At 39.6% G+C, this 27,955-nt stretch overlaps 2 protein-coding genes and 1 non-coding gene across 4 annotated transcripts; 1 reads left to right on the plus strand and 2 right to left on the minus strand.

Annotated features, from left to right (window-relative positions):
- Nucleotides 1–2,509: 2,509 nt before the first annotated feature.
- On the minus strand, nucleotides 2,510–27,028 carry LOC117987679 (solute carrier family 23 member 2). Of its 2 annotated transcripts, none has more exons than XM_034974709.2 (15): nucleotides 26,881–27,028; nucleotides 24,725–24,781; nucleotides 22,781–22,900; nucleotides 21,954–22,074; nucleotides 19,817–20,050; nucleotides 19,542–19,677; nucleotides 12,111–12,231; nucleotides 11,493–11,634; nucleotides 11,097–11,210; nucleotides 10,374–10,513; nucleotides 8,838–8,985; nucleotides 7,979–8,133; nucleotides 7,383–7,449; nucleotides 4,358–4,475; nucleotides 2,510–3,668 (listed from the first exon to the last, which is right to left on the minus strand). In XM_034974709.2, the coding sequence occupies exons 2-15, from the start codon at nucleotides 24,773–24,775 to the stop codon at nucleotides 3,581–3,583; spliced, it is 1,755 nt and encodes a 584-aa protein (XP_034830600.1). In that variant the 5' UTR covers nucleotides 24,776–24,781; nucleotides 26,881–27,028; the 3' UTR covers nucleotides 2,510–3,580. The 2 variants fall into 2 exon arrangements, with proteins under 2 accessions (XP_034830600.1, XP_069358662.1); XM_069502561.1 differs by lacking the exon at nucleotides 26,881–27,028 and adding an exon at nucleotides 25,545–25,566.
- On the minus strand, nucleotides 13,306–15,054 carry LOC138403161 (uncharacterized). Its single transcript, XM_069502564.1, has one exon. It carries the CDS (start codon nucleotides 15,037–15,039, stop codon nucleotides 13,321–13,323), a length of 1,719 nt encoding a protein of 572 aa, XP_069358665.1. The 5' UTR covers nucleotides 15,040–15,054; the 3' UTR covers nucleotides 13,306–13,320.
- On the plus strand, nucleotides 20,724–20,795 carry TRNAA-CGC (transfer RNA alanine (anticodon CGC)). The gene has a single exon. It is a non-coding gene; the product is annotated as a tRNA-Ala (tRNA).
- Nucleotides 27,029–27,955: the final 927 nt, after the last annotated feature.

The raw sequence follows: 27,955 nt of genomic DNA on the forward strand, positions 1-27,955 counted from the left end.
ATTATATCTTTTCTTTCTATATATTAAAATGAATCGCTGAAGTCAAAGTCAAAGTCAAAGTCAAAGTCAAATGATTTATTCAAAATAGGTAATAAAATACTCTTATTGGTGGTCTGGTATGGTGTTAGATTTGTAAGATATAGTGGTGATAATTATTACGCAAACTTAAAACTAAAGCTACGTTGTGTTGCTACGAATGTGTTGCTGATCGCAAATCTCGAAAACAGCTGAACCGCTTTCGCAAATTCTTTTTTTATAATATTTCTTGAAGTACGAGGATGGTTCTTAAGGAGAGAAAAATTTAAAAAAATCCTGAAAAAGGATCGACTGTTAGGCGGTACGAAGTTTGCCGGGGCAGCTAGCTGCTAGTGCACTATAGTTTTGAAGCAATCACTTGTGTGAGGTTTTCGACGACCTCTCTGGCGCAGTGGTAAGCACTGTGGTCTTATCAGTGGAAGGTCCCGGGTTTGGAGTTTAATAATTTTTAAATTTCTGGTCTCGCAAAGCCGTGCCGCCAAGCGATTTCGCGTTCCGGTACGATGCCGTGTAGAAACTAAAAGGGGCATGGGTTTAATATAAACTGCCATACCCCTTCCAGGTTAGCCCGCTTCCATCTTAGACTGCATCATCACTTACCACCAGGTGAGATTGCAGTCAAGGGCTAACTTGTATCTGAATAAAATAAAAAGAATTAAAACATCGTGACGTAACCTGCATGCCTGATAAAAATTCGCCATGTTTTTTCAAAGGTGTAGTTATATGAAGTCTGTAATCCGCACTTGGCCAGCGTGGTGGCCTACAGCCTAAATTAAACCATGCTCATTCTGAGAAGAGCCGTGCTCAGTTAAAGCCCAGAATGATGGGTTGAAATGAAAAATAAAAAATAAAACAGTGCAAAAATACTGAAAATTCAACTCACTTTCATAACTGCTAGAGTTGTTAGCAGAATTTTTTGTCATATACGAGTAGATAAATTGCAGTTCCGTATGAAATAACTTTACCGTGGAGTTCATTGGCCCAATGACCTGGAAAAGTCTGGTCGTCGATCTAACATTTTCCCGGTACTTAGCCAGGGTCCGATTAATAACCTAACCTACTTTACATACAACCTATAATGGACCGATGGTTACCTCGTCTGGTAAATTTTAGCATTGGCGCCGATTCTGTTGTCTTTCTCTAAACTAAATTTTTATCACTTTATTTTTATCTCCTCTCAAAATGAAAAAAACCAGTCAAGTGCGAGTCAGGCTCGCGCAATGAGGGTTTCGTACTACAGTCGTATTTTTTCGACATTTTGCACGATAATTCAAAAACTATGATGCATAAAAATAAATAAAAACCTGTTTTAGAATGTACAGGTGAAGACCTTTCACATGATACCCCACTTGATATAGTCACTCACTTCGAAAGTTGAAAATACTAATTATTAGTTTATTATTATAATATTTTTTTTTGTGTGATCTAACCCTAAATTCACGGTTTTCAGATTTTTCCCCAAATGTCAGCTGTAAGATCTACCTACCTGCCAAATTTCATAATTCTAGATCAACGGGAAGTACCCTGTAGGTTTCTTGACAGACAGACGGACAGACAGACAACAAAGTGATCCTATAAGGGTTCCGTTTTTCCTTTTGAGGTACGGAACCCTAAAAAACGGGCTGAATTGAGAACCACCTCATTTTTGTAAGTCGGTTAAAAAGAATAGGATATAGTCCGCCGCGAACTCTCAGGCATGCAAGAATTCTCATGATGTTTTCCTTTACCGTTAAAGTTTGTGGTATTTAATTGCTCAAAATGCACACATCGCAACAGTGACAAAGTCGCGAGCATAAGCTAGTTAATCTATATAATTATATCGTCAGACATCTCCGTATATTAAGGCATCGATTTATGTAAAAAGCTTTAGCATGTAAGGTCTCCTTTATCCTTCAATACAATAAAAAATATTCGTTCAGGATCGGATCAGTTCAGTGAAAGGATGGGCGGGAAACGGAAATTTGATTGATTTCCCCTGATTTTCCACCCTAAACTTTTCCTTTTATTACGATCTCGATGAAAATAAAATTGAACAGCCGATATTTGAGTGCTGTGTATTTACTGAAACAGAAATTTCCCGAACAGTTTACTAACTTTTACATAGAATATACTTATACATGGGAATTATATGGAATAGATTTTTTTACAAACAACCTAAGTACTTACAAACAACTTTTGCAAGTTCTTTTGGATAGACAAATGAATCTACCACTGGTTTGGACGCATTATGATTCTTCCCTAATAATTTTGACTTTGCTCAGACTTTTAGGGTGAGATCTATTAGAGCGCATTCTGACTTTGCTTAGACTTAAGACAGAGTTAAAACGAGACAGAATGTATATCTCTCAGTACATAAATCTGTCTCGTTTTAACTCAATCTTAAGTCTGAGCCAAGTCAAAGTGCGCTCTATAGATTTAAAATGCCTTAGGAGTTAAAATGATAAAATTAACTAAGTAAATTAAATAAATGAAATAAAAAATAAAATAAAAATATTTTATTTCAGGTCTGGGACCCATATAAAAACACATGTTGATAATAATTAAAATGTGTATAAACAATATTTAAAACAAAGCAGACAATTAAAGTTCTTTTATTTTATTTTTATTTTACAGTACGGACTGAAAATATTCTAAGTACTTACAAATTATTATTTAAGATTTATGGAGATAAGCTACATTTATGTTTAAGTACAAAATAAAAATTCATTGACCTATTTTCATGCTACTTATACTATTCTTTTGATCTACTTACTTAGTTTAAAAACAATATTAACATATTAACAATTTGAACAACATGAAATATTTATTTCTTCAAATAGTACTTTTAAACGCTCGCTTTCTTAAAACTTGTACCATCAACAATTAAAAAAAAAAAAATCCATTTATCTAAAGGTAACCATCAAAAATATACAGGTGTAACTAGAACGCGAGCAAAAACTTAGCGTTATTGTTATACTACCTTAACACAATCCAATACCAGAACCATTTGCCTCATTTTGTAGTTTAAGTGATTTAGTATTTTTCAAACCCGCAATGTATAGTGTGCAAAACTCGGGTCAATGCCCCATCTACGATGCGGCATTGACACCGAGTGACCTACTTTCGGAACGTTCGTTGACTAGCGTCAGTCAGATGTTTTATTCGCAATATATCGTGAAATTTTACAAAATATAGGTTTTTTTTCGCGTTTTTTTTTCACGTTTTTTATCACTGATCATCAGTACTATTACCCGTCTTCGTTTTTGCCACCGTTCTGGTTACATCCTGTATGTATTACCAACAATAAAGAAATCCCGACTTTTATTTCTAGTTTGACTTTACATCTCAAATATTACGATGCTATTCGAGATAGATAGATAGAAATACTTTATTGCACACAAAAAAAAATATTACATAACTATTACAAAAAAACTAAAACTAAAAAATAATTGTATGCAAAGGCGGCCTTATTGCTCACAGCAATCTCTACCAGGCAACCTTTGAGATGAGAGATCTACCTGTCGGGTAGGTAGGTACATGGAATGTTCGTCATAAAGTAGGTATTTCAGCTATGCTTTGTCCTGCGGAACAGCGCGCTGAACTTGCCGGCTTGGTAGGTCGGCATGAAGGGCAGGTATTGTGTCCACTTCCATCTGTAAGGGAGGTATTGGGTATTTGACTACATCTATACTTAATATTATAAATTCGAAAGAGTGTCTGTCTGTCTATCTGTCTGTCTGTCTGTCTGTCTGCTAGCTTTTCACGGCTCAACCGTTCAACCGATTTTGACGAAATTTGGTAGGTACAGAGATAGCTTGCATCCCGGGGAAGGACATAGGCTACTTTTTATCCCGGAAAATTGAAGAGTTCCCACAGAATTTTTAAAAACCTAAATCCACTCAGACGAAGTTGCGGGCATCATCTAGTTAAAAATAAATTATTTTGGTTTCTGAATCCCAATATGAGTAGGACCGAGGTGGTAAATGGTAATAGCACCTAGAGTCTAGACTTCGATCCAGACATAATATTCGCAGCGTTCATGGGCAAGGTCCCTCCTAACTGTTCAGAGTGCGATACAGTGGAGGACGTACTGCATAAAATGGTTGAATGCTTCCGGAACGAAGCTGAAAGATCGGATTTTTTACAGTAGGTAAATCTTCTGAACATAGGAACATGAAACAGCATTCTTGCCTTCCCGGCATCCGAGAAGGTAAGGATGCTGTACAAATTAGTAGGCTTAGATGTAGAAAGTAAGAGAACCTCCTCCTTTTATGAAGTTGGTTAATAAAGCTAAAGATTAGTAAAGTTGGTTAAGAAAGCGTTTAAAATAGGCAGGTTTAACCTTCGTATAAGGGACATTCCCACTGGGAAGTCATAGGTATCTCCTTGCTCGTTCGCACCCATCGCTTCCAAGGACATCTCTTTCGCCCACGCGGCCAGACCTCGCTCCTCCTCCGTACCTGGAAGTTACTAAATATATCTATGTCGGGAAAAATATATCTATGTCGGGAAAAATATATCTATGTCGGGAAAAATATATCTATGTCGGGAAAAATAATGCATACGGAATACGACATCCTTAAATTAAATTAAACTAATTTAATTAATTTAGTTACTACATTAAAGTTAAATGTAGTAACGTTCTCAATCGAATATCCTTATCTGTTCCACATAGACACTCCCGCAGTTTTATATCCCCAAAAATCTTCCATATACCTTTCACCAAATCTCATCTAGGAAATCAAGCCCCAATTATGCGTATATGTGCAAAATTTAACGAAATATCAAAAAAGATACCTGGCAAGGACATATTTCATGACTCAGCTACTGCATTCAAAAAAAGCTCTTATCATTTTACGGTGGGTTCATCTCCTAAGTAACTTAATTAAGTAGTTAGTTTGTTTAGTTAAGTAGTTAGTTAAGTTCTTTTTATTTGTCTAGATATTTTGCAAATGCTGTGTACACATTTTATAGATACATTTATCAGCCTGTGTTTGTCTATAAGTGTCGTATTTTGTGTTAAATTAATGTATTGTGTGTGTTCCTAATAAATAAAATAAAATAATCCTGTTTCATTAGAATTTATTTGAATAGCAACACAGAGTAAACGTTGACCTGTGATGTTCTCTAAGGTTCGCTACAGACCAACGTTTACTCTGTGTTGCTATTCAAATAAATTCTAATTAAACAAGATGTCGTATTCCGTATGCATTATTTTAAATCTAGCAAAATCCGGTGCGGAATTAATTCCTCAGTGCGCGCGCTTCTATGTACTTAGGTCTTAGTCCTATAGTTCACAGATTTTGGGGGAAAAACGAGCAGGTGACCCACCTGATGTTAAGTGATTACCGCTGCCCATGGATATTTGTAGCACCAGAGGATCTGCCGATGCGTTGCCGGCCTTTCAGGAATTTGTTGATCCGCCCCTTGAATAACCCCATGTTGTAGTCTAGTGGGAACACCGCCGATGGGATTGATTCCACAGTTTGCACGTGCGTGGAAAGAAGAATCTGGCACAACAGACGGTCGAAGTGCACCAGACACCCATGTGGTGAGAGTGAAATTGATTACGGTGGCGCGCGGTGCGGTTGTAGAAAAAGAAGGGTGAAATGAGGTCAAAAAGCTCCATACTGCAACCGTAATAATATACCGGCTATGAGTCACGCAAACTGCTAATACGCGTGGCCGCCATTTTAGTGACGTCAGCACCAGACTGAAGTTTCGAGCTGTTGGTATATTTTTATTTCGGCTGACGTCAAAAGGACGTCAATTCGATGCTAATGAGACAAGGTTCCAGCGCAATAGCAATTGGGTATTTGACTACATCAAAAATAAATTATTTCTCAGTGATTACTAAAAAGAGGGTCTTCCAAAATACGTAAAATCCAAGTCCTTTGTTAGTTTTAAGTGTGATAACCATATTAAATAATCGATTAAACTAAAAAAAGTACGTCATTATGATGTGACGTCACATTCCAGTACTTCATAGAATATCGCATACTAAGTGCGCGTTTTGACGTTTGATAAAAAGTTACTGATTTGACTACTTAGTTGTCAAATACCGTATTTGCGGGACTCATAAAAGTTTTCAGCAGCTATGTGAACGGTATTCTTATGGCCGCACCCCATCGTCAAGTATGCAGAACATGTAACCCCCGACCGCTAACAAGCTATTAGCAAGTGTTGTTATACTCGCAGAGCCCATACAAAAGCAAATAAACTGTAAGGGGCAAAGAGATTTACATGAAGCGTCGAGCCGATATTGGGAATATTCTCTTCACTTTTTTATTGGAATTTCAAACTTCATAATTTTTCTTTTTAATGGTACTGATTCTGAGCACATATAATTTTAAAGTATTTGCATCCTCCTCTTACTAATGTAATATGAAATGGATAGACACAGTTTGTCATTTTTTTTAGAATGACATTTTAGCGTTGTCTCTGTCATACTATTATATATTCTGTGCTCATACCTAGGTATATGACGTTTTGTCAGTCTCAAGGACAGAGGCAATGCTCTACAAATATGCTATCTCCTTCTTAATGTCGATATACATAACTTTCTGCCCAGTACTGTACTTTAGTCTAAAATTCAGAATATCTTTTAGTTTACAATTAATAAATAATTTATTAGATTTGGGGTAAAAAGAAACCTTTTGAGTACTTAAAGAGGACAATCCTATGTCCTCTTTAAGTACTCAAAAGGTTTTGAGTTAATCAAACTCTATTTTCCGGAAGATAAGGTCTTCTTTGGGTTGCTGAGTCGATGAAGTAGAAAGAAGCTTTATCCTGTCTATCATTTATAAAGTCTAAACATCTTTGGTGTGGGGTTGTTAAAATAGCAGGCGTTTTTCATGGCTAATTAACTAGCGTGATCAATTACTTCGTGCATGTATTATATTAGCGACATTTTTAGGATTTCTCATCGAAGTAGCTGATTTAAATAATGAAGTAAATTTAACTTATTTCACACTAGCTTATGCTCGCGACTTCGTCCGCATGGACTACACAAATTTCAAATCCCTATTTCACCCCCTTAGGGGTTGAATTTTCAAAAATCCTTTCTTAGCGCGTGCCTACATCATAATAGCTATCCTATCTGCATGCCAAATTTCAGCCCTATCCGTACAGTACTGTGCGTTGATAGATCTGTCAGTCACCTTTTCCATTTATACATACATATATTTAGACTACGGGATATAATTAAATACATTATTAACGGTCAATATTAGCGTTCCCAATATTCGTACCAATTTTTAGTAAAATGGGAATGCCAATATTGATCAGACTATAATATAATTTATATCCCGAAGTGTGAATAAGCTTCCAAAGTAAATGGAAAAATGTATGAATGTGTAAAATTTTACCCGGTATTAAATTATCCAGCAAGCAGCCTACTATCCCGCCAACTAGGATAGAAGTTGACAGCAGCACCTGAATAATTACAAAATTGTATTTAAAATTAAATTGATTGATTTTAATGCAGATACAAGTTAGCCCTTGACTGCAATCTCATCTGGTGGTAAGTGATGATGCAGTCCAAGATGGAAGCCAGCTAGCCTGAAAGGAGTGAGGCAGTTTTCATTAAACCCCCTTTGGTTTCTACACGCGATCGTAGCGGAACGCTAAACCGCCTGGCGGCATGGCTTTGCTTTGGTAACAAGCTATGGCGGAAGTCTCCCACCAGACTCATACTAGAGAAAATTTAGAAATTATAAAATTCCAAATTTCCCCTACCAGGAATTAAAGCCGGAACCTAGCCGCCAAGCGATTTAGCACTCCGGTACGATGCCGTGTAGAAACCAAAATGGTTTTAACAAAAACTGCCATACCCCTTCCAGGTTAGCCCGCTTCCATCTTAGACTGCATCATCACTTACCACCAGGTGAGATTGCAGTCAAGGGCTAACTTGTATCTGAATTTAAAAAAAAGATACGATCAACAGGGCTCTTGCCACCATGACCTGTAACACGGCGTCCAACGCCTCGATGCCGGTGTGTATGAGCCCACTGTGCGCCGACATCCAGCGCGTCAGCACCAGCGGGAAGAACAGGCTGAAGCCGATGATGTACAGGTTCCGGGAGCTGTTCAGGCTCACGTACTGGAGAGCTGACAGACCTGGAGTGAGGGATACTACCATTATACTGCAGATTAATTAAAACATCCTAAGAGTTTCTTCAAACATCTAAAAAAGGCTGTGATAGCCTAGGTTAGGACGTCCGCCTTCTAATTGGAGGTCGCGGGTTCGATCCCGGGCACGCACTCCTAACTTTTCGGAGTTATGTGCGTTTTAAGTAATTAAATATCACTTGCTTTAACGGTGAAGGAACCTGCATGCCTAAGAGTTCTCCATAATGTTCTCAAAGGTGTGTGAACTGTGAAGTCTACCAATCCGCACATGGCCAGCGTGGTAGACTATGCCCAAAACCCTTCTCACTATTAGAGGAGACCCGTGCTCTGTAGTGAGCCGGTGATGGGTTGATCATGATGATGATGAAGAGTTTCTTAAAAAATGAATCCTTCGATCCCTAATAGGGTCTTGGACTGTAGTAATAAAATGAAGTGATTTTTTGTATAGCGATAGTTTATGGGATTCGAATTATTAACGAGAATAATTTAATATCATGATTTTTATTTAGCTAGGTAACCTAAGAGTTCCCAAAAAGTTCTCGAAGAGTTCCCAAGGTATTTAAAAAAAACCAAATTCTACGCGGACAAAGTCACGGGCATCAGCTAGTCTACCATATTATTATCTATCACAATAAAATAACAGATGAGGGTAGATATTCCCAATACCGGCTCTCTACCTATTAAATGCTCACCAAATGCTGAGATCATGCCGAACATGACGCAGAACAGGCCGCCCACGATCGGCTGCGGGATGATGATGAACACTGCCCCCAACTTGCCCACCACGCCCTGCAGCACCATCAGCCCTGCCGCCCATTGGATGACGCGCCGGGACCCCACCTTATCACGAGACCAAAATAAGACTTATACGTTAACGATCAATAAATCAAATCTAAGTCTTACTTCTTAGTCAATGATAAAAAATTTAAATATCATGATAAAGATGATGTCGTACTTAAAAATAATCTAAGAGCCAACGAACTTTCCACGCAACTTTGTTACTGCTTTCATCAATTGTATTATCAATAAAAAAACAGGCCAAGTGCGAGTCAAACTCGCGCAACGAGGGTTCCGTACTACAGTCGTATTATTTCGACATTTTGCACGATAATTCAAAAACTATGATGCTTAAAATAAACAAAAATCTGTTTTAGAATGTACAGGTGAAGACCTTTCATATGATACCCCACTTGATATAGTCACTCACTTCGAAAGTTGAAAATACTAATTATTAGTTCATGACCACAATTTTTTTTTGTGTGATGTAACCACAAACTCACGGTTTTCAGTTTTTTCCCCGAATGTCTGCTATAAGATCTACCTACCTGCCAAATTTCATGATTCTAGGTCAACGTGAAGTACGCTGTAGGTAAAGTTATCCTATAAGGGTTCCGTATTTTGGAAGACCCTCTATTTAATAATCACTGAGAAATAATTTATTTTTGACATAGGCAAATACCGTATTTTAACATTCGTAGCATGGAGTTAGTTCACAGCAACAACGTGTCAATCAAGTTTTCAATGTTTACAGTAATTTATGTAATTATTTCCCGTGACGTTCGGTGTTTTGTTGAAAAGCTATTTCAGTTGAACAATTCGCAACGCGCCTCGTGGCTAAATATTATTGTATTTACAATTTATTTACCAAATCAATAGCAGATTTAGAGGAACAAGTAGGTAAGTAAGTAACAACAACTTATAACAATGATATAAGAACAATTTCCTCAATAACTGCGTATTGAAAATACTAATTATTTGTTCATGAACAAATAATTAATTAGTATTTTCAATTTTCAAAGTAAGTCAACTATACCAAGTGGGGTAGGTATCGTATAAAAAGGGCACCTGCATATTCTAAAACAGATTTTTATTTATTTTTATGCATAATAGTTTTTGATTTATCATGCAAAATGTCGAAATAATACTTGAGTACGCAACCCTCGGTGCGCGAGTTTGACTCGCACTTGGCCGGTTTTTTGCATGGGTATAGTTAAAGACCTGGAGAGTGACATAGGCTACTTTTTATGCCGGGAAATCAATGAGTTCTCACGAGATTTTTAAAACCCTAAATCCATGCGTACCTACGAAGTCGCAGGCATCATAGCTAGTAATACAATAAAACCCAAATCATGCCCGCGTGGAATGGTGCCAAAAATACTGGCTGTATTTCCGCGTTGGACAGCCTGGCTGATCCGTTGCGTAAAAAACGAGCCAGCACTTCTTCTTACCTTAGTAACTCCAATAGCACCAACGTTCTCTCCGAAGGTGTTAGTACCGTTACCCGAGCCCCATAGACCAGCTAGCATGGTACCCAGGCCTTCGGTGCCAAGACCTCGATTGATGGCGTGAAGAGGTGGAGGCGGTGCCGCTGAAACAAGCGTATTTTTTATTTTCGGCAGCAAAAAAACCACCGCCAACGATTTGTGAAGAGAGAGTTCTTCGGGATATAGCATAGAGTCATCATCATCATTATCAACCGATAGACGTCAACTGTTGGACATAGGTCTACGCAGAGGCGGAATAAATGTCAAGAGCACCCTAGGCAAGCACCTCATAGGCGCCCCTCGAACAGCCATATTAAAAGTTTTACTAACTTCGAAAGAACGAGGAATCGTCTCATTGCATAGCTGGTAGTTGGTGATTTCATTTATTTATGTGGACGAGTGAAGAACATCACGTCATGACACTTTTCTATATTAAAGAAGAGGCAGTTTCGGTCACTTCAAGATAATATTACTTAGTAGGGATAATTAGGTAGGCCAGGTAATGGAACTCTACATGATCACCTGCGCCCCTTCGTAGCCTCGCGCCCCTAGGCACGTGCCTAGTTTGCCCTAGGGATAATCCGCCTCTGGGACGTGACTAATGAGTTGCTGAAAATCGGCAAAACGCCACCGTTTCTGGATATTACCTTATTTTGTATCATGTGGAAGCAATACGGCGATACTTACCACACATCCTTGCAGTGGTGGGATAGTAGCTGATAGACTCGACGGTGCAGGCTAGCACGCCGGCCAGCATGCCCAGCACGCCAGCCACGCTCACAGTCGGCACACCCCACTGACCTATACCAAAAAAGATAAACAAATCAAATACTTGAGTAATGAGTCTATCGGTGATCCAAGAGCTGGAAATTTTGGAAAAAAAATCAAAAAAATTTATTGGAAAATAATTTTTGTGTTGTAATCGATTCATTTTATTAGTATTAAAATAACTCTTAAGTAACACCATCATGCAATAGTAATGAGAAAGTTTCTAGCCAACGTTCGATAAAATTTTCATAGATGGCGCTAAATACTACCACCACTAAAGAGGAAAAATTCCTCATTAAGTAACATATTTGTAACCTGGATAAGGTATGCGGAACCAGGGCGCGTCCTCGATGACATTCAGCTTGAGGTCTGTCCTGGCAGGATGGCCGCTCTCGAACACGTCTGTAGCGGTGAGGACGCCGCAGACTACCCACATTATCGCTATTGTAAGGAGTACCTGAAAACAGCTTAAATATCACTTGCTTTGACGGTGAAGGAAGTCAACGTGCGCAAACCTTCATATACCTAAGAGTTTTCCATTAGGTTCTCAAAGGTGTGTGAAGTCTGCCAATCCGCACTTGGCCAGCGTGGTAGACTATGACCAAAACTCTTCTCACTCTGAGAGGAGACCCGTGCTCTGTAGTGTGCCGGCGATAGATTGCTCATGATGATAATGATGACTCCTAGATGAAATAAGTCCTATCAGTACCCTTGTTATAAATGCGAAAGTGTGTTTGTTTGTTGGTTTGTCCTTCAATCACGTCGCAACGTTGCAACGGATTGACGTGATTTGTATGGGTATAGATAAAGACCTGGAGAGTGACATAGGCTACTTTTTATCCCGGAAAATCAAAGAGTTCCCACGGGATTTTCAAAAAACTTAATTCCACGCGAACGCTATCAGCTAGTCTATAATAAACCTATTGAGCTTACCGGAAAGAGTTTGAATAGTGGGAACCATATGACAGTGCAGCCAACTCCTCGCTTCCACACGGGAGTCGGGATCTTCACCTCACCCATGCATTGAGAGAAGATCGTGAGCAAAATGAATGTTCTGGAACAAAATCATAATATCATCTACCATCTATCATAATGGAAGAGTTTCTTGCTGGTTCTTCTCGGTAGGAACGGCATTCCGAACCAGTGGTAAATTAAAACTACCTGACTATTCGTAAGCACTTGTAAAAAGTTTATGAATAAAAAAACGTTCTATTCTATTCTATTCTATTCTCCAATGTATCTTGATCCTAAGCGTGTAACATAAAGTTAACATGTTCGCCTGCACGGATGCTGGAGATGCAGGTGAATCGATAACACGCTACTTGTTGAGCGGCGCCCGGTCGCCATGGCAACGGCCTCTCGTCCCAGGTGCCTGTCCCACTGGCTCTGTTATATTTAAAGTTTCTCACATGTCCACAGGTGCTCTATCGATTGGTGAGAATGGCGTGTTTTACTATTTATAGGACAACTAGCTTATGCGCGCGACTTCGTCCGCGTGGACTTCACAAATTTCAAACCTCTATTTCACCCCCTTAGGGGTTGAATTTCCAAAAATACTTTCTTAGCGGATGTCTACGTCATAATAGCTAAGTATCTGCATGCCAAATTTCAGCTCGATCCGTCCAAGGTTTGAGCTGTGCGTTGATAGATCAATCAGTCAGTCAGTCAGCTTTTCCTTTTATATAAGTATTACCTATAGAAGAAGAATATGAAATATGTAGGTACATACATTATTGTTGCAGTTAAGTACCACACATATAAGTACAATAAGTAATCCAATTATCGAGGGGATAAGATCGATAGTCGTTCAGCCGATGACCTTTGACCTCCGCCCGCTTTCGCGCTAGTTTTAACTGTAGCAGTTTAATAGTTAACTACCGTCGTTTCCTCGTTTAAATCCCGTAGGAACTTTTTGATTTTCCCGAATAAAAAGTAGCCTATGTCACTCTCCAGCTATTAAACTATACCCATGCAAAAAATCACGTCGATCGTGATTGAAGGACAAACCAACAAACAAACACATTTTCGCATTTATAATAGTGGTAGTGATTGTAATAGGTACAAGAAAGTATTGATAAAACAACAAAAAAAAACTATATATAGTATATACATACAGAAAAACTTATCACTAAAAAATTTATATTTACAAAAAATATACGCCGTCCAAATGGTCATTTATGGGCATTGTGCCCAAAACACTGGCGCTATTACCTCGCTGAACGGCAAGGCTCAACCGTTGAGCGAAATAAGCACCAGCTCTTGGGTCACCAGACGCGTGGATCAGCTTTTGGGAAACGACGTTAATAAAAGCTTTCGTGTCCGATGACCATGGGCCCAGAGTCTCAAACGCAAGCGCCGCAAATACATAGTCCTTACTAATGACTGAGTATTTACGGCGCTTAAGCTCTTGAGCTGACTCGGCTGCTGCAGCCGCTTTTTGGCACGTGCCCGATAAATGGGACGCTGCCAACGTGTCGACGCAGGTCGCATCCCACACCAGCGCACGCCCCATCGACCATGGTACTATAGTCATCCCATCTGGCCTTTTGCCGTCATCCCTGAACAAGCCGGAAGGTTCTAGCTGAGCTGGGACTGAGGCAGTGGCCAGAGCGCGACGGACTATATCATTAATAGCACCATGTCGATATAAGCGGCCTGCACTCCGAATACAACTGAGTCCATGGTGACCAAACCGATCCACGGGGCTGCCGCAAGGGCAATAATGAGGCTCACATACCTTGATTCCCAAGCGTAGGCAAACGGCCACACGAAGCGCTGTCTGGTCGAGAATCGTCCCCAAGCTATGAGATGGCAGAGCGTGTAGCCAGTGACCCGACTCCTTTTCGGATACCGCCAAAATTCGGGCTTTATCCGTAGCCGAGGTACACTGCGCTACTAGGTCCGCGTGTGTCAAGATAACACGCGGTTTGTCCCAAAGGCCCTGACATTCCACAGCAATAGGATAATCTTTACCAGGCCAAGACGCACTCCAAGCCAACTTGGCCTCCGCAAGACTCTCCACCACAACATCAGTCGGACTGGTCAGATTAAGGATCTGACTGATGAGAGTGATAGAGCCAGAAGCAGAAGATAAGAAAGCCGGAAGCGCAATGCTTGAAATGGACCGTATGCCTAGGCCCCCGTATTTCACAGGTAGGCTCGCTTGGGTCCAGGTGCGGTCATCGAATTGTAAATTTAGAATTTTGCCAAGAGTGTCTTTAAGTGACACGTCTAGGACCGAAATCAAAGAAGGGTATTTCCAAAAGGGACTGCACCGCAATAAATACATGAATTTAGGAGCAAATAAACATAAACGTAAAATATACAAGGCCATGTGTGGGTTTATATCTAAAAGACGATGCGAAAATTTATTAAAATTATCTAATTTAGAATTTAGGAGGGAAGAAAATGCGTCATCAAATATAGGGGCACCAAGAAGCGTTAAATCCTTTTTTGAAATGGTAGAGATGTTAGGTATTAAAGAATTTAAGCTGTTTATTAAAATGGTCTTTTCATTCAAGGGAACAGAATCTGGGATGTATACCTGACATTTTGAGAAATTCAGCGAAAGGCCTATTTCGCTGAATTTTTTAATTAAAATGTCTAAATCCTGAAGTACTGACGAAGCATTTCCTCCCAAAGAACCATCATCGAGGTACCATAAATTAAATTTTGAATTTAGATTCGAGATTATTGGATTAATAGTCAAACTGAAAATTGCGGGACCAAGAGGATCACCCTGCTGACAACCCACTGCAGAATCGAGAACGTTTTCCCCATACATTAGTTTTGAAGGGGAGCCATAACATTGCCACATATACTCTAAAATTTCTGAGATCTGTTTTTGAATTTCACTTAACATGGCTCCTCTGTCGACCGAATTAAAAGCATTACGCACGTCAATCTTAACAAAGACGTCATAATCCTTAGTATTTAAAAACGTTCTAGCTGCGTGCACTGCAGCCTCACAACCTCCCCTGATACCAAAACCGAGTTTTTGGGTTTAAGGATGGCCGATGTTTTGTCCTTCAACAGTCGGCAGCAAATCCTTGAAGCTAATCTGCGAAAAGTGCCACCGACTGCAATAGGACGGATACCACCATCCTTTTTGGTCAGAGCCACCATATAGAACGGGCACAACCTGTTGTGGCACCTGACCAGACAGCATCAGATTGATGAGACCGGTCAGCTCTCTCACAAGTGATTTACTTTCTTCACCTGAAGGAGGACCGATCAAATCCTTCAAATGCTGCGGCGATAGGCCATCCAAACCCCCAGCAGAGCCGTTAGGAAATCCGAAGATTCCCGACCGTACGCTATCTTCGGAAGCTCTAAAACGCTTTGTAGGATCAAAGGAGGGTGCAGGAATCTGGGACTGGGGATGTTTATCCCTTAGAGCGGCTAAAGTCTCGGATGAGTCATTGGCCAAGACATCGTCAGAGAAAAGCAATTTGGCAGCATTTTTAACATTCCCATCACTGACTTTTTGTTCAATTAACTTTGAAATGGATGAGTGGGAATCATAAAATTGTTTATTTTTACTGTCTATGGTTATAGGGATATTTCTACTATCTATGTTTTGTTTAATTATTTTGGTTAGCGAACAATTTTTATTGATATGAGATGAAATATTAAAAACTCGGTATGGGAATGTCAATAAATGCTCCCATGCCTCTACAGTATTCTCTGACGTGACCTTAGCCACGCACTCTGCGAGACTGCGAGCCACTGAAGGTCGGGCCCCTCTAGGGATGCGTTTAACGGTCTTGACCCCGCGTTTAAGGGATGCGAGCCTTACCCACAAAGGAGAGCTATCCGAGGGTCCATCAACAGAACATATAGAGGAAATACCCACTGCTGTATGATCTGAGATCTGATCTGTCTGTAAGGTGTTGGGTATATGGCGACGGCTTTTGTGAATATTAAGGCCCCTTTGGCCCTTATATAATTTGCCGTCACAACAAATAGGACACTCGAGTAACTCTGTTCCATTGAACGGCGTACTTAAATAAGGCATAAAACTAAATAAACTATAATATGTACAAATAAAAACTAAAAAAAATAAAATAGAAAATATGAAAAAAATCAGGTTGAGTTAAAAGGTACAGCACTCCTAAACTATAGTGATTCAGGAACTGCGGATGATGCATTATATAGGTATACGACTTAGTAGATTGAGCTCAGCCAACTCCATATCCTTTTTAAACTTCACAAGCTCATACATCGATGCTGTTCATAAAGGACTCCTCCAAATAAACAAATGTGGTTATTGGTTATAAATGACCATACGACCCGCGCTATTCACAGGGCTCCTGAGGAATCGCAGTCACCAGGGATTGTTATGCTGTTTATGTATTTTTATCTATCAACTTGAGAATTATCACTTCGGATATAAAACTGGGTTCACATAAGCACAGGGAATCCTTTCCAGGAAATAGTTTGGGAGCCAGGGATTATTATTGTTTATTATTTATTAAAAATTTAAAATTTAAGTTGTTTACATTTTGACATTTTTTGACAAATTCAAATTGGTTAAAATTATCAGTTGATTTTCTTGGTTTTCGTGTAAAATTTGGTATTTACTATTAAAGAAATTTGAAAACATGGCTCAAAATGCAGATGGCCCATCTTGTGGCCCCGGTAGACTTTTCCCAATTAAGTTTTTGCATCTAACAACAAACAAGCATGTAGCTACGTTGTCGACGCAGTTCAAAGACCAGCAAGCTGCTCTCCGCAGCGTGCTGCTGCCGAAGGAGCTGGTCGTGGAGTCCATCCTTACGGATGACGTCGCGTTAGGGCTTTTGAAGAGTAATGGGACGAAGCTGGTTAGCAATAAGCTGAAATTGCTGGCTAGAGGAATGCGCTGCTCGCGTCGTCCCCGGCTGTGGCTCGCGTCGCCGAATTCGTCGCCGCAGTCCTTCATGTCGCCGCCGCTGTCGTCGTCGCATCTGTCGCCGACGGTAGCCCCATGGCTGCGCGGTACGAAAGCTGCGACGTACCTAGACGCAAATGCGAATGATAACTATAAATCCGGATTCAACTAGTTTAACTGTTTTTGTTTTTATTTTCTTTGTTTTTATTATTGTACCTATTATATTTTATTTTTTTATTATTATATTTTTATTTATTAAACAAAAAAAAATACACATAAAGAAAGTATTTGAATATCTACCTGTATTTTATACTTCGTCATAGAGTAGGTACCTAATTTCTGCGGGAAAATATTTTTTATGTTAAAAAATTTAGTGCTTTACGCCTTGTTTAGGTCATAAACGCTTTTCGAACACGCATGCCATACGCATGCCGTGTTGGAAGTGTAAACGAAGCATTATAGAGTAGGTGGTTTGTCTATGGTGTTGCATTGTCTTTACTCCTGTCAAACGTCTATGTTCTCTCTGCCTGTAAGTATGTTAAAAATAAATAAAAATCATTTTTTTTTAATTATTCTCTGTAACAATAAATTCTGGCCCCATAAACTATCGGCATTAAAAAAACCGGCCAAGTGCGAGTCAGGCTCGCGCAATGAGGGTTCCGTACTACAGTCGTATTTTTTCGACATTTTGCACGATAATTCAAAACTATGATGCATAAAAATAAATAAAAATCTGTTTTAGAATGTACAGGTGAAGACCTTTCATACGATACCCCACTTGATATAGTCACTCACTTCGAAAGTTAAAAATACTAAGTTCATGACCAGAATTTAATTTTTTTTGTGTGATCTAATCCTAAATTCACGGTTTTCAGATTTTTCCCCAAATGTCAGCTATAACATCTACCTACCTGCCAAATTTCATGATTCTAGGTCAACGGGAAGTACCCTGTAGGTTTCTTGACAGACAGACGGACAGACAGACAACAAAGTGATCCTATAAGGGTTCCGTTTTTCCTTTTGAGGTACGGAACCCTAAAATACATATCGTTTTATTACTGCAGTCCAATACCTTATTGTATTCTATTCTAAAAATCGGCGACACCTGTCCTGATATGAAAGATAGCCGATATACCGTTTCTATGACCCGACTTAGAATTCTGTGTTCCCTCCCCGTCGGACTAATTGCTTCCCTGTAAACCCGCTGGGATCGATCTTCAGGTCATTGCTTAGTTAATTCTGCATAATTACATTTCAGAATATTTTATGCTGCTACATAGGTAAATTACTTTTACCTAAGTACCTATCTAGATTTTTTTAGGGTTCCGTACCTCAACAAAAGGAAAAACGGAACCCTTATAGGATCACTCTGTTGTCTCTGTCTGTCGGTCTGTCAAGAATCCTACAGGTTACTTCCCGATGACCTATAATCATGAAATTTGGCAAGTAGGTAGGTCTTATAGCAGACATTTGGGGAAAAATCTGAAAACGTTACATCACACAAAAAAAAATTAATTGTGGTCGTGAACTAATAATTAGTATTTTCAATTTTCGAAGTAAGATGACTATATCAAGTGGGGTATCATATGAAAGAGACCTGTGCATTTTAAAACAAATTTTTGTTTATTTTTATGCATCGTAGTTTTGAATTATCGTGCAAAATGTCAAAAAATACGACTAGTAAAGAACCTCCGTTGCGTGAGCCTGACTCGCACTTGGCCGGTTTTAGGTGGATGACAAGTATGATTCATTACTAGTTTATTTTTTAATCAACGAAAAGGTATTCTGGTTTCCAACTTAGTCAGGGTGGAAAATTGAACAACAAACTACCTACCGACAGATGACCCTATAGTTTTATTTTTATAGTCCTTTATGATCAACCCATCGCCATTCGCCGGCCCACTACTGAACACATATCTCCTAGAATATAAGGTGGTTGGTTCTTCATAAGAACTTTCACGTGCCCTATTTACGCAAGCATTTTCTTCTCAGAACGCGAAAATCTACAACTTACCAGAAAACATGTTAGAGCGCGAGGGCCTTCGCTCAACCCTGTGTTATTTGACCTACATTCATTATTTATCATCATTTATTTTTAAATAATTTATTATTTATTTTTAATCATTTATTTTATTTTTCTAAGAAAGGGTTTTTGAAAATTCAAGCCCCTAAAGGGGTGAGATAGGGGTTTGAAATTGGTGTGGTCCACGCGGGCGCAGTCGCGGGTATAAGCTAATAATCAGTAGGTACCCTTATTATAAATGCGAAAGTGTTTTTGTTTGTTGGTTTGTTTGCTTGTTGGATTGTCCTTCAATCACGTCGCAACGGTGCTACGGATTGACGTGATTTTTTGCATGGGTATAGATAAAGACCTGGAGAGTGACATAGGTTACTTTTTATCCCGGAAAATCATAGAGTTCCCACAGTTTCAAAAACCTAATTCCACGCGGAGTCGCGGGTATCAGCTAGTGTAATAATAATGTCAAAGTTACCCAGCGGCTATACCCCACTGCTGGGACGCCGCGTCAGCCGCGTGGTCGAACAGCGTCAGTCCCACTAACGCCACTGTTGGGGCGATGGTCAGTGGTGTGACGAACCGGAGCAATGAGCCGATGATGCCGAAATACCCTGCCGAAAGATGAAGCATGGTAGGATTTTTTATTTTTACACCCTTATTTTAAAATTTTGAACTCTCGGTGCGCAAGTCTGACTCTCACTTGACCGATTTTTTTTAACGATTGGCTTTCGATTGGATTGGATCACTTACCGCCAATGACTTGAAACAGGGCGGACACAGCAATAGCCCCGGACAATTCACACATCCTACTGGTCCACACCGTCCGTCTCTCCTCCCCGGACATCACGGCTAGCACGTCAGGCGCCGGACATTTCCACGCAGGCAGGTTAAGGATGGCCAGCGTTGGGACTAGGAACGATATGGTACCGCCTTGGACAATTGGTAGACGACAACCGAACGTACATTGGAGCCAAGTTATTAGACCTGCAATAATAATAAAAATCTCGTAAGAAAAGATCATCAGTCATATCAACCCATCCTACCTACCTACCTATATGTACTTATCAACAAATAATAAATAATTTTATTTATTTCCAATAATGTTTTTGAGTTTTATTTTATTTTATTCGTTTTTTTGCAATCAACAGCGATATATACAATATAATTTTACATAATAACAGACTGAAAATAAGTCCAAATAGGATTACAATTTTTACAGATTACTTAAATAGATATTAATTATAAATTTATAACAGTACGTTTGATAATTTAAACAAACTTTACAATAATAATATAATAATATGAAAATATAAAAGTCAATTAACTAGTAAAAATACCTAGTAGGTGATTCACAACATATGTATGTGTGTGTATGTGTGAGTGTATGTTTTTTTTCTACTAGATCATAATGCATAGCTACAATTAGTGTGAACCAAAATTAAAAAGAAGCGATTTCCACACAAACAATAGGTACGACGTTACGTGCTCTAAAAGTTTAGTTTACTTTGAAATGTTTTGAAAAAGCTTCGGTATCAAGGGGCCAGAGCTTTTTGGATTTTATTTCCGAGTAAATCTTATTTGAAAATATATTCTAGAATGAATACTACCTATTTGTAAATTGTAGAGTACGCTAAGTAATTTCGACACTTCTTGCATCGGGGGTGTAACTCAGTGGTAGAGTGTCTGCTTCGCATGCTGAAAGTCCTGGGTTCAAATCCCAGCACCTCCAAATTTATTTTAGCTTTTTATTTTTTGCTTTATTCTTTTTGCCCAAAATTATCAATTTCCGCTAAAATGGACTGAAATCACGGAATAGGAAATATTATGACTATGAGGGTCATAGTTTTATATTCCATCCCGCATTGTATTGAGTGTCGTAAGTAGGTGGTACTCCTAGAACAACCAACTATCTTCAATCATTATTTTATAAATAATAAAAAAAAAAAATAACCTTTGACCTAGAATAATGAAATTTGGCAGGAAGGTAGGTCTTATAGCAGACATGAGAGGAAAAATCTAAAAACCGTGAATTTGTTGTTACATCACAAGAAAAAATTTAAAATGTGTTCATGAACAAATATTGCTATTTTTACTTATCAAAGTAAGATTACTATACCAAGTGGGATATCATATGAAAGGGCTTTACCTGTACATTCTTAAACAGATTTCTATTTATTTTTATGCCGAATAGTTTTGATTTATCGTGCAAAATGTCGAAAAAATACGACTGTAGTACGGAATCCAACATTCCAGCACCTTGGGACCCCAACGTCTATCGGTCGTACGAACTATGTGCCCTGCCCATTGCCACTTCAGCTTCGTAACCTGTTGAGCTATATCGGTTACTCTAGTTCTCCTACGGATCTCCTCATTTCTGATTTGATCACGTAGAGAAACTCCAAGCATAGCTCTCTCCATCGCCCGCTGAGTACATTATACAAAGTAAAACAAAATGATTTTTATTGCGGGTTCAATGCAGGATTACGACGAGACAAGATCATGCTAATTATGAGTGATAACAAACTCTGTGTATCTCGGAAACGCGCGTATTATCTAAGCCAACAAACGATTTCATTATGATGATTAGGTATTAACAGTAAGTAAACTATGGAAAAGTAGATACCTACCTAACTAGGTGTGTAAGATTTTTAAATCTCTATCCATTATTTCTATTATACATGTCTCACACACGGCTTTACTCACGTGTTCAGTCGACGTTAGCTCGATTAGTTTCGAACCCATTCGGGGTCCTTTTTCACAGGGACTCAGTTTGCGCACGCGTCGCGGTTGAGACTGCAGGGTTCGAAACTAGTCGAGCTAACGTCGACTAAACACGTGTATAATCTCTATCCATGTCTGAGAAGAGCCCACATTAAATTGTTATTACCTGTGACAAATATCATAGTAGAGATAATGTTGGATCGGTCTGGATCGGTCTCCTCCATACACAGCGCGGGGCACAGGATGAAGGGGATGGCTACTATTGCACCGATCATCGTCAGATAGTGCTAGAAAAAAAATTCAAACAGATTTCAAGTTAGTCCATTTCCATGTAGAAAGACATTTAGAGACAATTTAGAAATTAATTATATTATACACTGCTTCTAAGAACGCCCTTTACTCTCGTCCGTGGCTAATCCATTTGGCACGTTGCTAGCATCACTGGCATTCTGAGAATACAATAGGTAAGTACCTGTAAAGCTGTAAATACTCAGAGTCCGTACATACACAAATCACTTTTAAGACAAAATCTCATAAACATGGTACACGAAACAAACATAAACTACAATTAACTAAAGCTAGGACTAATTGTGGGGTGAAAACTATACAGTTTGAGGGAGTGCTACTATATAATAACTTGCCGAAAGACATTTTTAACGAAAAGTCTTTTCCAAAAGTTAAAGAAAAATTAAAAAAATATTGTCAAACACTTATAGTTTTAAAATATATATAAGTTTTATTATTGTATAAATTCACCGTATCTTAAATAATGTTTTCTTCTATATTCATGTTAAAAATTGTTCTCATGTAAGTGAACTTTTGTTCTTTTTTGAGAAAATAAAGTCTTTAAACCTAAAGCGAGGAATATGCAGAGGTACCACGGCGGGGCGTCGTCGATGCCGTATGTAACGTTGCCCTTACGCTCGTCCGTGGCTGATTCATTCGGCACGTTGCTAGCATCACTGGCATTCTGAGAATATAATAGGTAAGTACCTGTAAAGCGAGGAATATGCAGAGGTACCACGGCGGGGCGTCGTCGATGCCGTATGTAACGTTGCCCTTACGCTCGTCCGTGGCTGATCCATTCGGCACGTTGCTAGCATCACTAGCATTCTGAGAATACAATAGGTAAGTACCTGTAAAGCGAGGAATATGCAGAGGTACCACGGCGGGGCGTCGTCGTCGATGCCGTAAGTAACGTTGCCCTTACGCTCGTCCGTGGCTGATCCATTCGGCACGTTGCTAGCATCACTAGCATTCTGAGAGTACAATAGGAAAGTACCTGTAAAGCGAGGAATATGCAGAGGTACCACGGCGGGGCGTCGTCGATGCCGTAAGTAACGTTGCCCTTACGCTCGTCCGTGGCTGATCCATTCGGCACGTTGCTAGCATCACTAGCATTCTGAGAAATAAAATACTTAAGTATTAAAAAAAACGCCTGCTCAGTTGTGCAGGTTTCCTCACTATGTTTTCCTTCACCGTTTTAAAGCAAGTGATATAACATTTTAATTAAAACACATAAAACTCTAAATAGTTAAGGGTAGATACGTTACAAAAATACCAAATTGTTGAGAAAGACAAATATGGGGAGTTTTCAACAAAGTTCTATACGGGTTACCTACCTAATTATGATTTTTACAATAATAACTACTTACTGAGAAAATATTCAACGAACTCTGAACTTGCGAGTTAGAGCGTTTGTGCACTCATCCGAATTCGGCTCGTATTCGTGATTCTTCGAATTAGTCGTTATACAAATACGTACCTACTCATTCGAACCGTATTTTTACGGAATCCGTGATTTCACGGATTACTGCACAAACGCCCTTAGAATTTCCATTTCGCAAATAGGTAGTACATATCTACGCACCTAATGCTACAGAGTTGTCGTTATAATACAAAGACAAATAGGTTATTGATAATTCCATGCATTCTGCATGGTTAGCATATGCATGCAAAGTGGCTCAGTTCAGTTCGGAGGGAATGGCGCAATCTAAATTCAGGACGCGCTCTGGAGTAATATAGTTTAGATCTTCCAGATGCTTCCACTGGAATTGTGCACATATAATAAACGTACGTGCAAGTACCTATGGGGATATATACGTTTACTTACATATTAGATTACTAGCTCGCTCGCGACCTCGTCCGCGTGGACTACAGAAAATCCAAACCCCTATTTCACTGCCTTAAGGGTTGCATTTTCAAAAATCCTTTCTTAGCGGACGCCTACGTCATAATAGCTATCTGCATGCCAAATTTCAGCCCGATCCGTCCAGTAGTTTCAGCTGTGCGTTGATAGATCAGTCAATCAGTCAGTCAGTCACATTTTCCTTTTATATATTTAAATTATACTAAGATAAAACTTAAAGCTAGACTTATCTATCTAATTACTATATAAATCATGCCCGCGTAGAATGGTGCCAAGACTACTGGCTGCATTTCCGCACTGGACAGCCAGGCTGATCCGTTGCGCAAAAAATGAGCAAGCCCGTCTGTCACCAGATGAGGCTATTTATCGCGGTGAAATATCTTTAAGCACTAGCTCTCTATGACCCCAGGGTCTCCACGGCAAACGGAACATAAATGTATAGCTCTCGATATGAGAGGCATACTTGCGCCGCTTGCCGTTTTCAGCTATTTCTGTTGCGGCTCCCGGTCTTGATGCTGTCTCCCTGATATGACACGGGGCCAATGTGTCAACGCAAGTTGCGTCCCACAATAGCGCCAGCGTCAATCTGTCCCCCCGCCTCATACCCCGATTGCCATCTCGACCTGTCGCGGACTATATGTATAAATACATATCTACATTTGTACGGAGAGCGCTGGAAAGCGCGCAAGGGAAATGTCTTCGCCAGTGAAATGTCGCAGGTTTTAATCCCGTGAGAGTAGATAGCTGAGAGCAAAATAAATCCTAATTAGCATGTTATACTTACTTACCAAACTAGGGAGAACATTTTCAAGTCCAATTTGAACATTTTGGTGCACCATAATGACCTGTGAAAATAATTGATTTGAGTAAGATACCTACAACTTACGTCACCAAAGTATTGGAAAGCTATATGTTAGGAGTTGGGACTGATTTTTTTTTCTAGTTGATCCGCCGGGTGGGTCGGGTCATTAGTTGATTCAAGATTCAATATTGCGCTTGAGATATGAGAGGCTTCTGCCGTGGCTAGTTACCACCCTACCGGCAAAGGTGTGGCGCCAAGCGATTTAGCGTTCCGGTACGATGCCGTGTAGAAACCAAAGGGGCATGGGTTTAAAAAAACTGCCATACCCCGGGTTAGCCCGCTTCGATCTTAGACTGCATCATCACTTACCACCTGGTGAAATTGCAGTAAAGGGCGAACTTGGGTCTGAATAAAAATTAAAAAAAAGAAAGAAGAGCCTAGTGGTTAAGATTTGCGGCTCGTAGCTTTAGTTTTAAGTACGTATTAATTATCACCACTATATCATATCATCTTACAAATAAAAATTTATGACAATCAGGAAGCGTAAAATTTTACCAATTCTGAATAAATAATTTGAGTTCGAGTTTGAGCCTACTATTCGGGAGGTCGGGGGTTTGCTCCCGGGCACGCACTTGTAACTTTTTGAGTGTGCATTTTAATTTTAAACACTTAAATATGTCTTGCTTTAACAGTGGAGGAAAACTTCGCGAGGAAACCTGCATGCCGCCTGAGAGTTCTCCATAATGAAAGGGCTTTTGAATCGTCAAATTATTTAATTTACCACTGGTTCGGAATGCCGTTCCTACTGAGAAGAACCAGCAAGAAACTCGGCGGTTGCTCTTTTCGAGTGTTCAATCCACAATAATATTATGCCATACTGTACAAGCAATTGCAGCCGCGTGCATTGCTGGAGCGAATCAAATTCAATCAATGTTCTCTACTAGTTGTTGTTGGTGTTAACATTTATATTAAGATAATATTTATATACCTATAATATAATTATGTATGTGTGCTTAGTCTTTGTTTTAGTAATAACTAGTATAGTTACAGTCTGTGTTAGTATAGTCATTAATAAGTATAGTTGTTAGTTAGTGATTTTTTATTTTATTATTTTTTTATGTTTCCGTGTGTTTTATTAGTTATCATTAGTTTAGTTATCATTAGTTTATAATCCGTGGCGTCACCCGGTTCAGGGTACCAGCTGAAAATCAGCGCTGTATGTCCTTGTGCAACAAGGCATACAGCATAATGCTGAGCTGGGACCCTTTTTTCGGGTTGTGCCACACAATATAACAGTTTGTTCCGGCGCTTCTTTTGCTTGTTCTCAGGTGGAAGAAGCGCCGGAACAACCAGCTCTTAGCTTTAAGTTGTGATGTGTGGCATAATTTGTATTAATAAACGTCTTTTCTTTCTTTCTTTCTTTCTAATTCGCACTTGGCCAGCGCAGCGTGGCGGATTTTGACTTAATTCTTCTCATTCTGAGAGGATATTCTCAGCAGTGGGTCAGGGATTGTATTTAAACCGGGAACCAAAAGGTTAATTTGCTGTAAACCGCTGAAAAAGAGAATCTGTATGGTGCAACCTGCAGAGTACGATATGCACCGCCCGCCCTCCCACTACTAAACATGCAGGAAAAGCCATGTTATAGAGAGACATTACACCTCAAATTTCTAGACCCCAGCGGTTTAGGCTGTATTTTGATAAGTCAGACATTTTAAAGGCGAATAGCGAGCATGTGATTAGGCAGTAGTCGATTTACGTCACGAAATCGTCGCATTTAATTACGCTGATTACCTACCTATCAAATTTCTATAACAATGATTAGTTGATCTAATTCTGTTCTAATAGGTAGTTTAATTGCGTGTAGGTAAGTAACTAAACATTAATATTAAATTCATAATATTAATCAGTTCGTGTCTGCTACGCTACACATCTATAGTCCGCGACAGGTCGAGATGGCAACCGGGGTGGGGACGCCCTGCACACCCGCACAGCCCCCATGCTAACCCGGTGCGAGCGAGCGCGGGTGATGTGCAGGTTAAAGATGCGTGCCCGAGATCGAACCCCCGACCTCCGATTAGAAGGCGAACGTCCTAGCCACTAGGCTATCTAAATTGTAATAACTATATTATATTAACTTACCAGCAAATCTCGTAAATCCTGCACTTGACTTTATAACTCGAACTGAGTTATAACTAACAAACGCGCTGTGTTAATAAATTGTCGACTGCCATCTAATTGATTGTCACTACACACGACTTATATGATGAGTGTTTGTGCGTTGACTGTCCTTAGGCGTTATTTGTCTTCGTTTATTGTAGTACTAGCTGACGCGACTTCGTACGCGTGTATTTAGGTCTTTAAAAATCCCGTGGGAACTCTTTGATTTTCCGGGATAAAAAGTAGCCTATGTCCCTTTCCAGTCTTAAACTATAAAAAAAATCACGTCGATCCGTTGCTCCGTTGCGACGTGATTGAAGGACAAACCAACAAACAAACACACTTTCGCATTTATAATAAGGGTACCTACTGATACCTACCCATTTGATATAATCTTTATATCGTAGGCAGAAAGCTGAGTTCATCATTTTTTTAATAATAAAAATGATGGCGAGCAAACGAACAGGCGGGTCACCTAATGTTAAATGATTACAGCCGCCCATGAACATTTGCAGTACTAGAGGAACCACGGATGCGTTGCCGGCCTTTCAGGAATTTGTTGGTCCGCCCCTTCAATAAATTCATGTTGTAATCTAATGGGAATGACGTCGAAGGGAGTTGATTCCACAGTTTGGAAAATAGGATCTGGCACAACGGGCGATCGAAGTACCCAGGTGGAGGGTGAAATGATTGTGTGGTGTGGTGCGGTTGTAGAAAAAGTAGGGTGGAATGAGGTCAAAAAGCTCTTCAAAGCCCCCCCCCCCCTCCATTATAGAGGCGGTAGAACACTCAAAGAGAGCTAACGTCTCCAGGCTTTCTAACGAGCCGGTTAGTTTGGGATCGTCCACAAGTCGAACAGCCCGCCTTTGGATCCGATCAAATGGAAGGAGTTGGTACTGGGGTGCTCCGGCCCGAAGGCATGGCTCCATGTGTGGGCGTACTTGCGTCCACATATTTAAATTTAACAAACATAAAATGTTAGTTTAACCATGTTTGAAGTTAGTTTAACCTATTGGTGAGCGGTTATATAGCCTAGTTCCCCTAACAAGGGGGTCTA

This window comes from Maniola hyperantus, chromosome 13, assembly GCF_902806685.2.
Source record: "Maniola hyperantus chromosome 13, iAphHyp1.2, whole genome shotgun sequence".
In the NCBI taxonomy this organism is placed as follows: domain Eukaryota; kingdom Metazoa; phylum Arthropoda; class Insecta; order Lepidoptera; family Nymphalidae; genus Maniola; species Maniola hyperantus.

Bases quoted from the DNA above. Each gene is read 5' to 3' on its own strand.
- LOC138403161 (XM_069502564.1), bottom strand. From the start codon at position 15,039: ATGTTAAGTGAAATTCAAAAACAGATCTCAGAAATTTTAGAGTATATG.
- LOC117987679 (XM_034974709.2), bottom strand. From the start codon at position 24,775: ATGGTGCACCAAAATGTTCAAATTGGACTTGAAAATGTTCTCCCTAGT. The intron at 8,134-8,837 runs GTGAGCATTTAA...CCCTCACTCCAG, and splicing joins CGGCATGATCTCAGCATTTG to GTCTGTCAGCTCTCCAGTAC. The intron at 4,476-7,382 runs GTAAAATTTTAC...AGTAACTTCCAG, and splicing joins GCTGGATAATTTAATACCGG to GTACGGAGGAGGAGCGAGGT.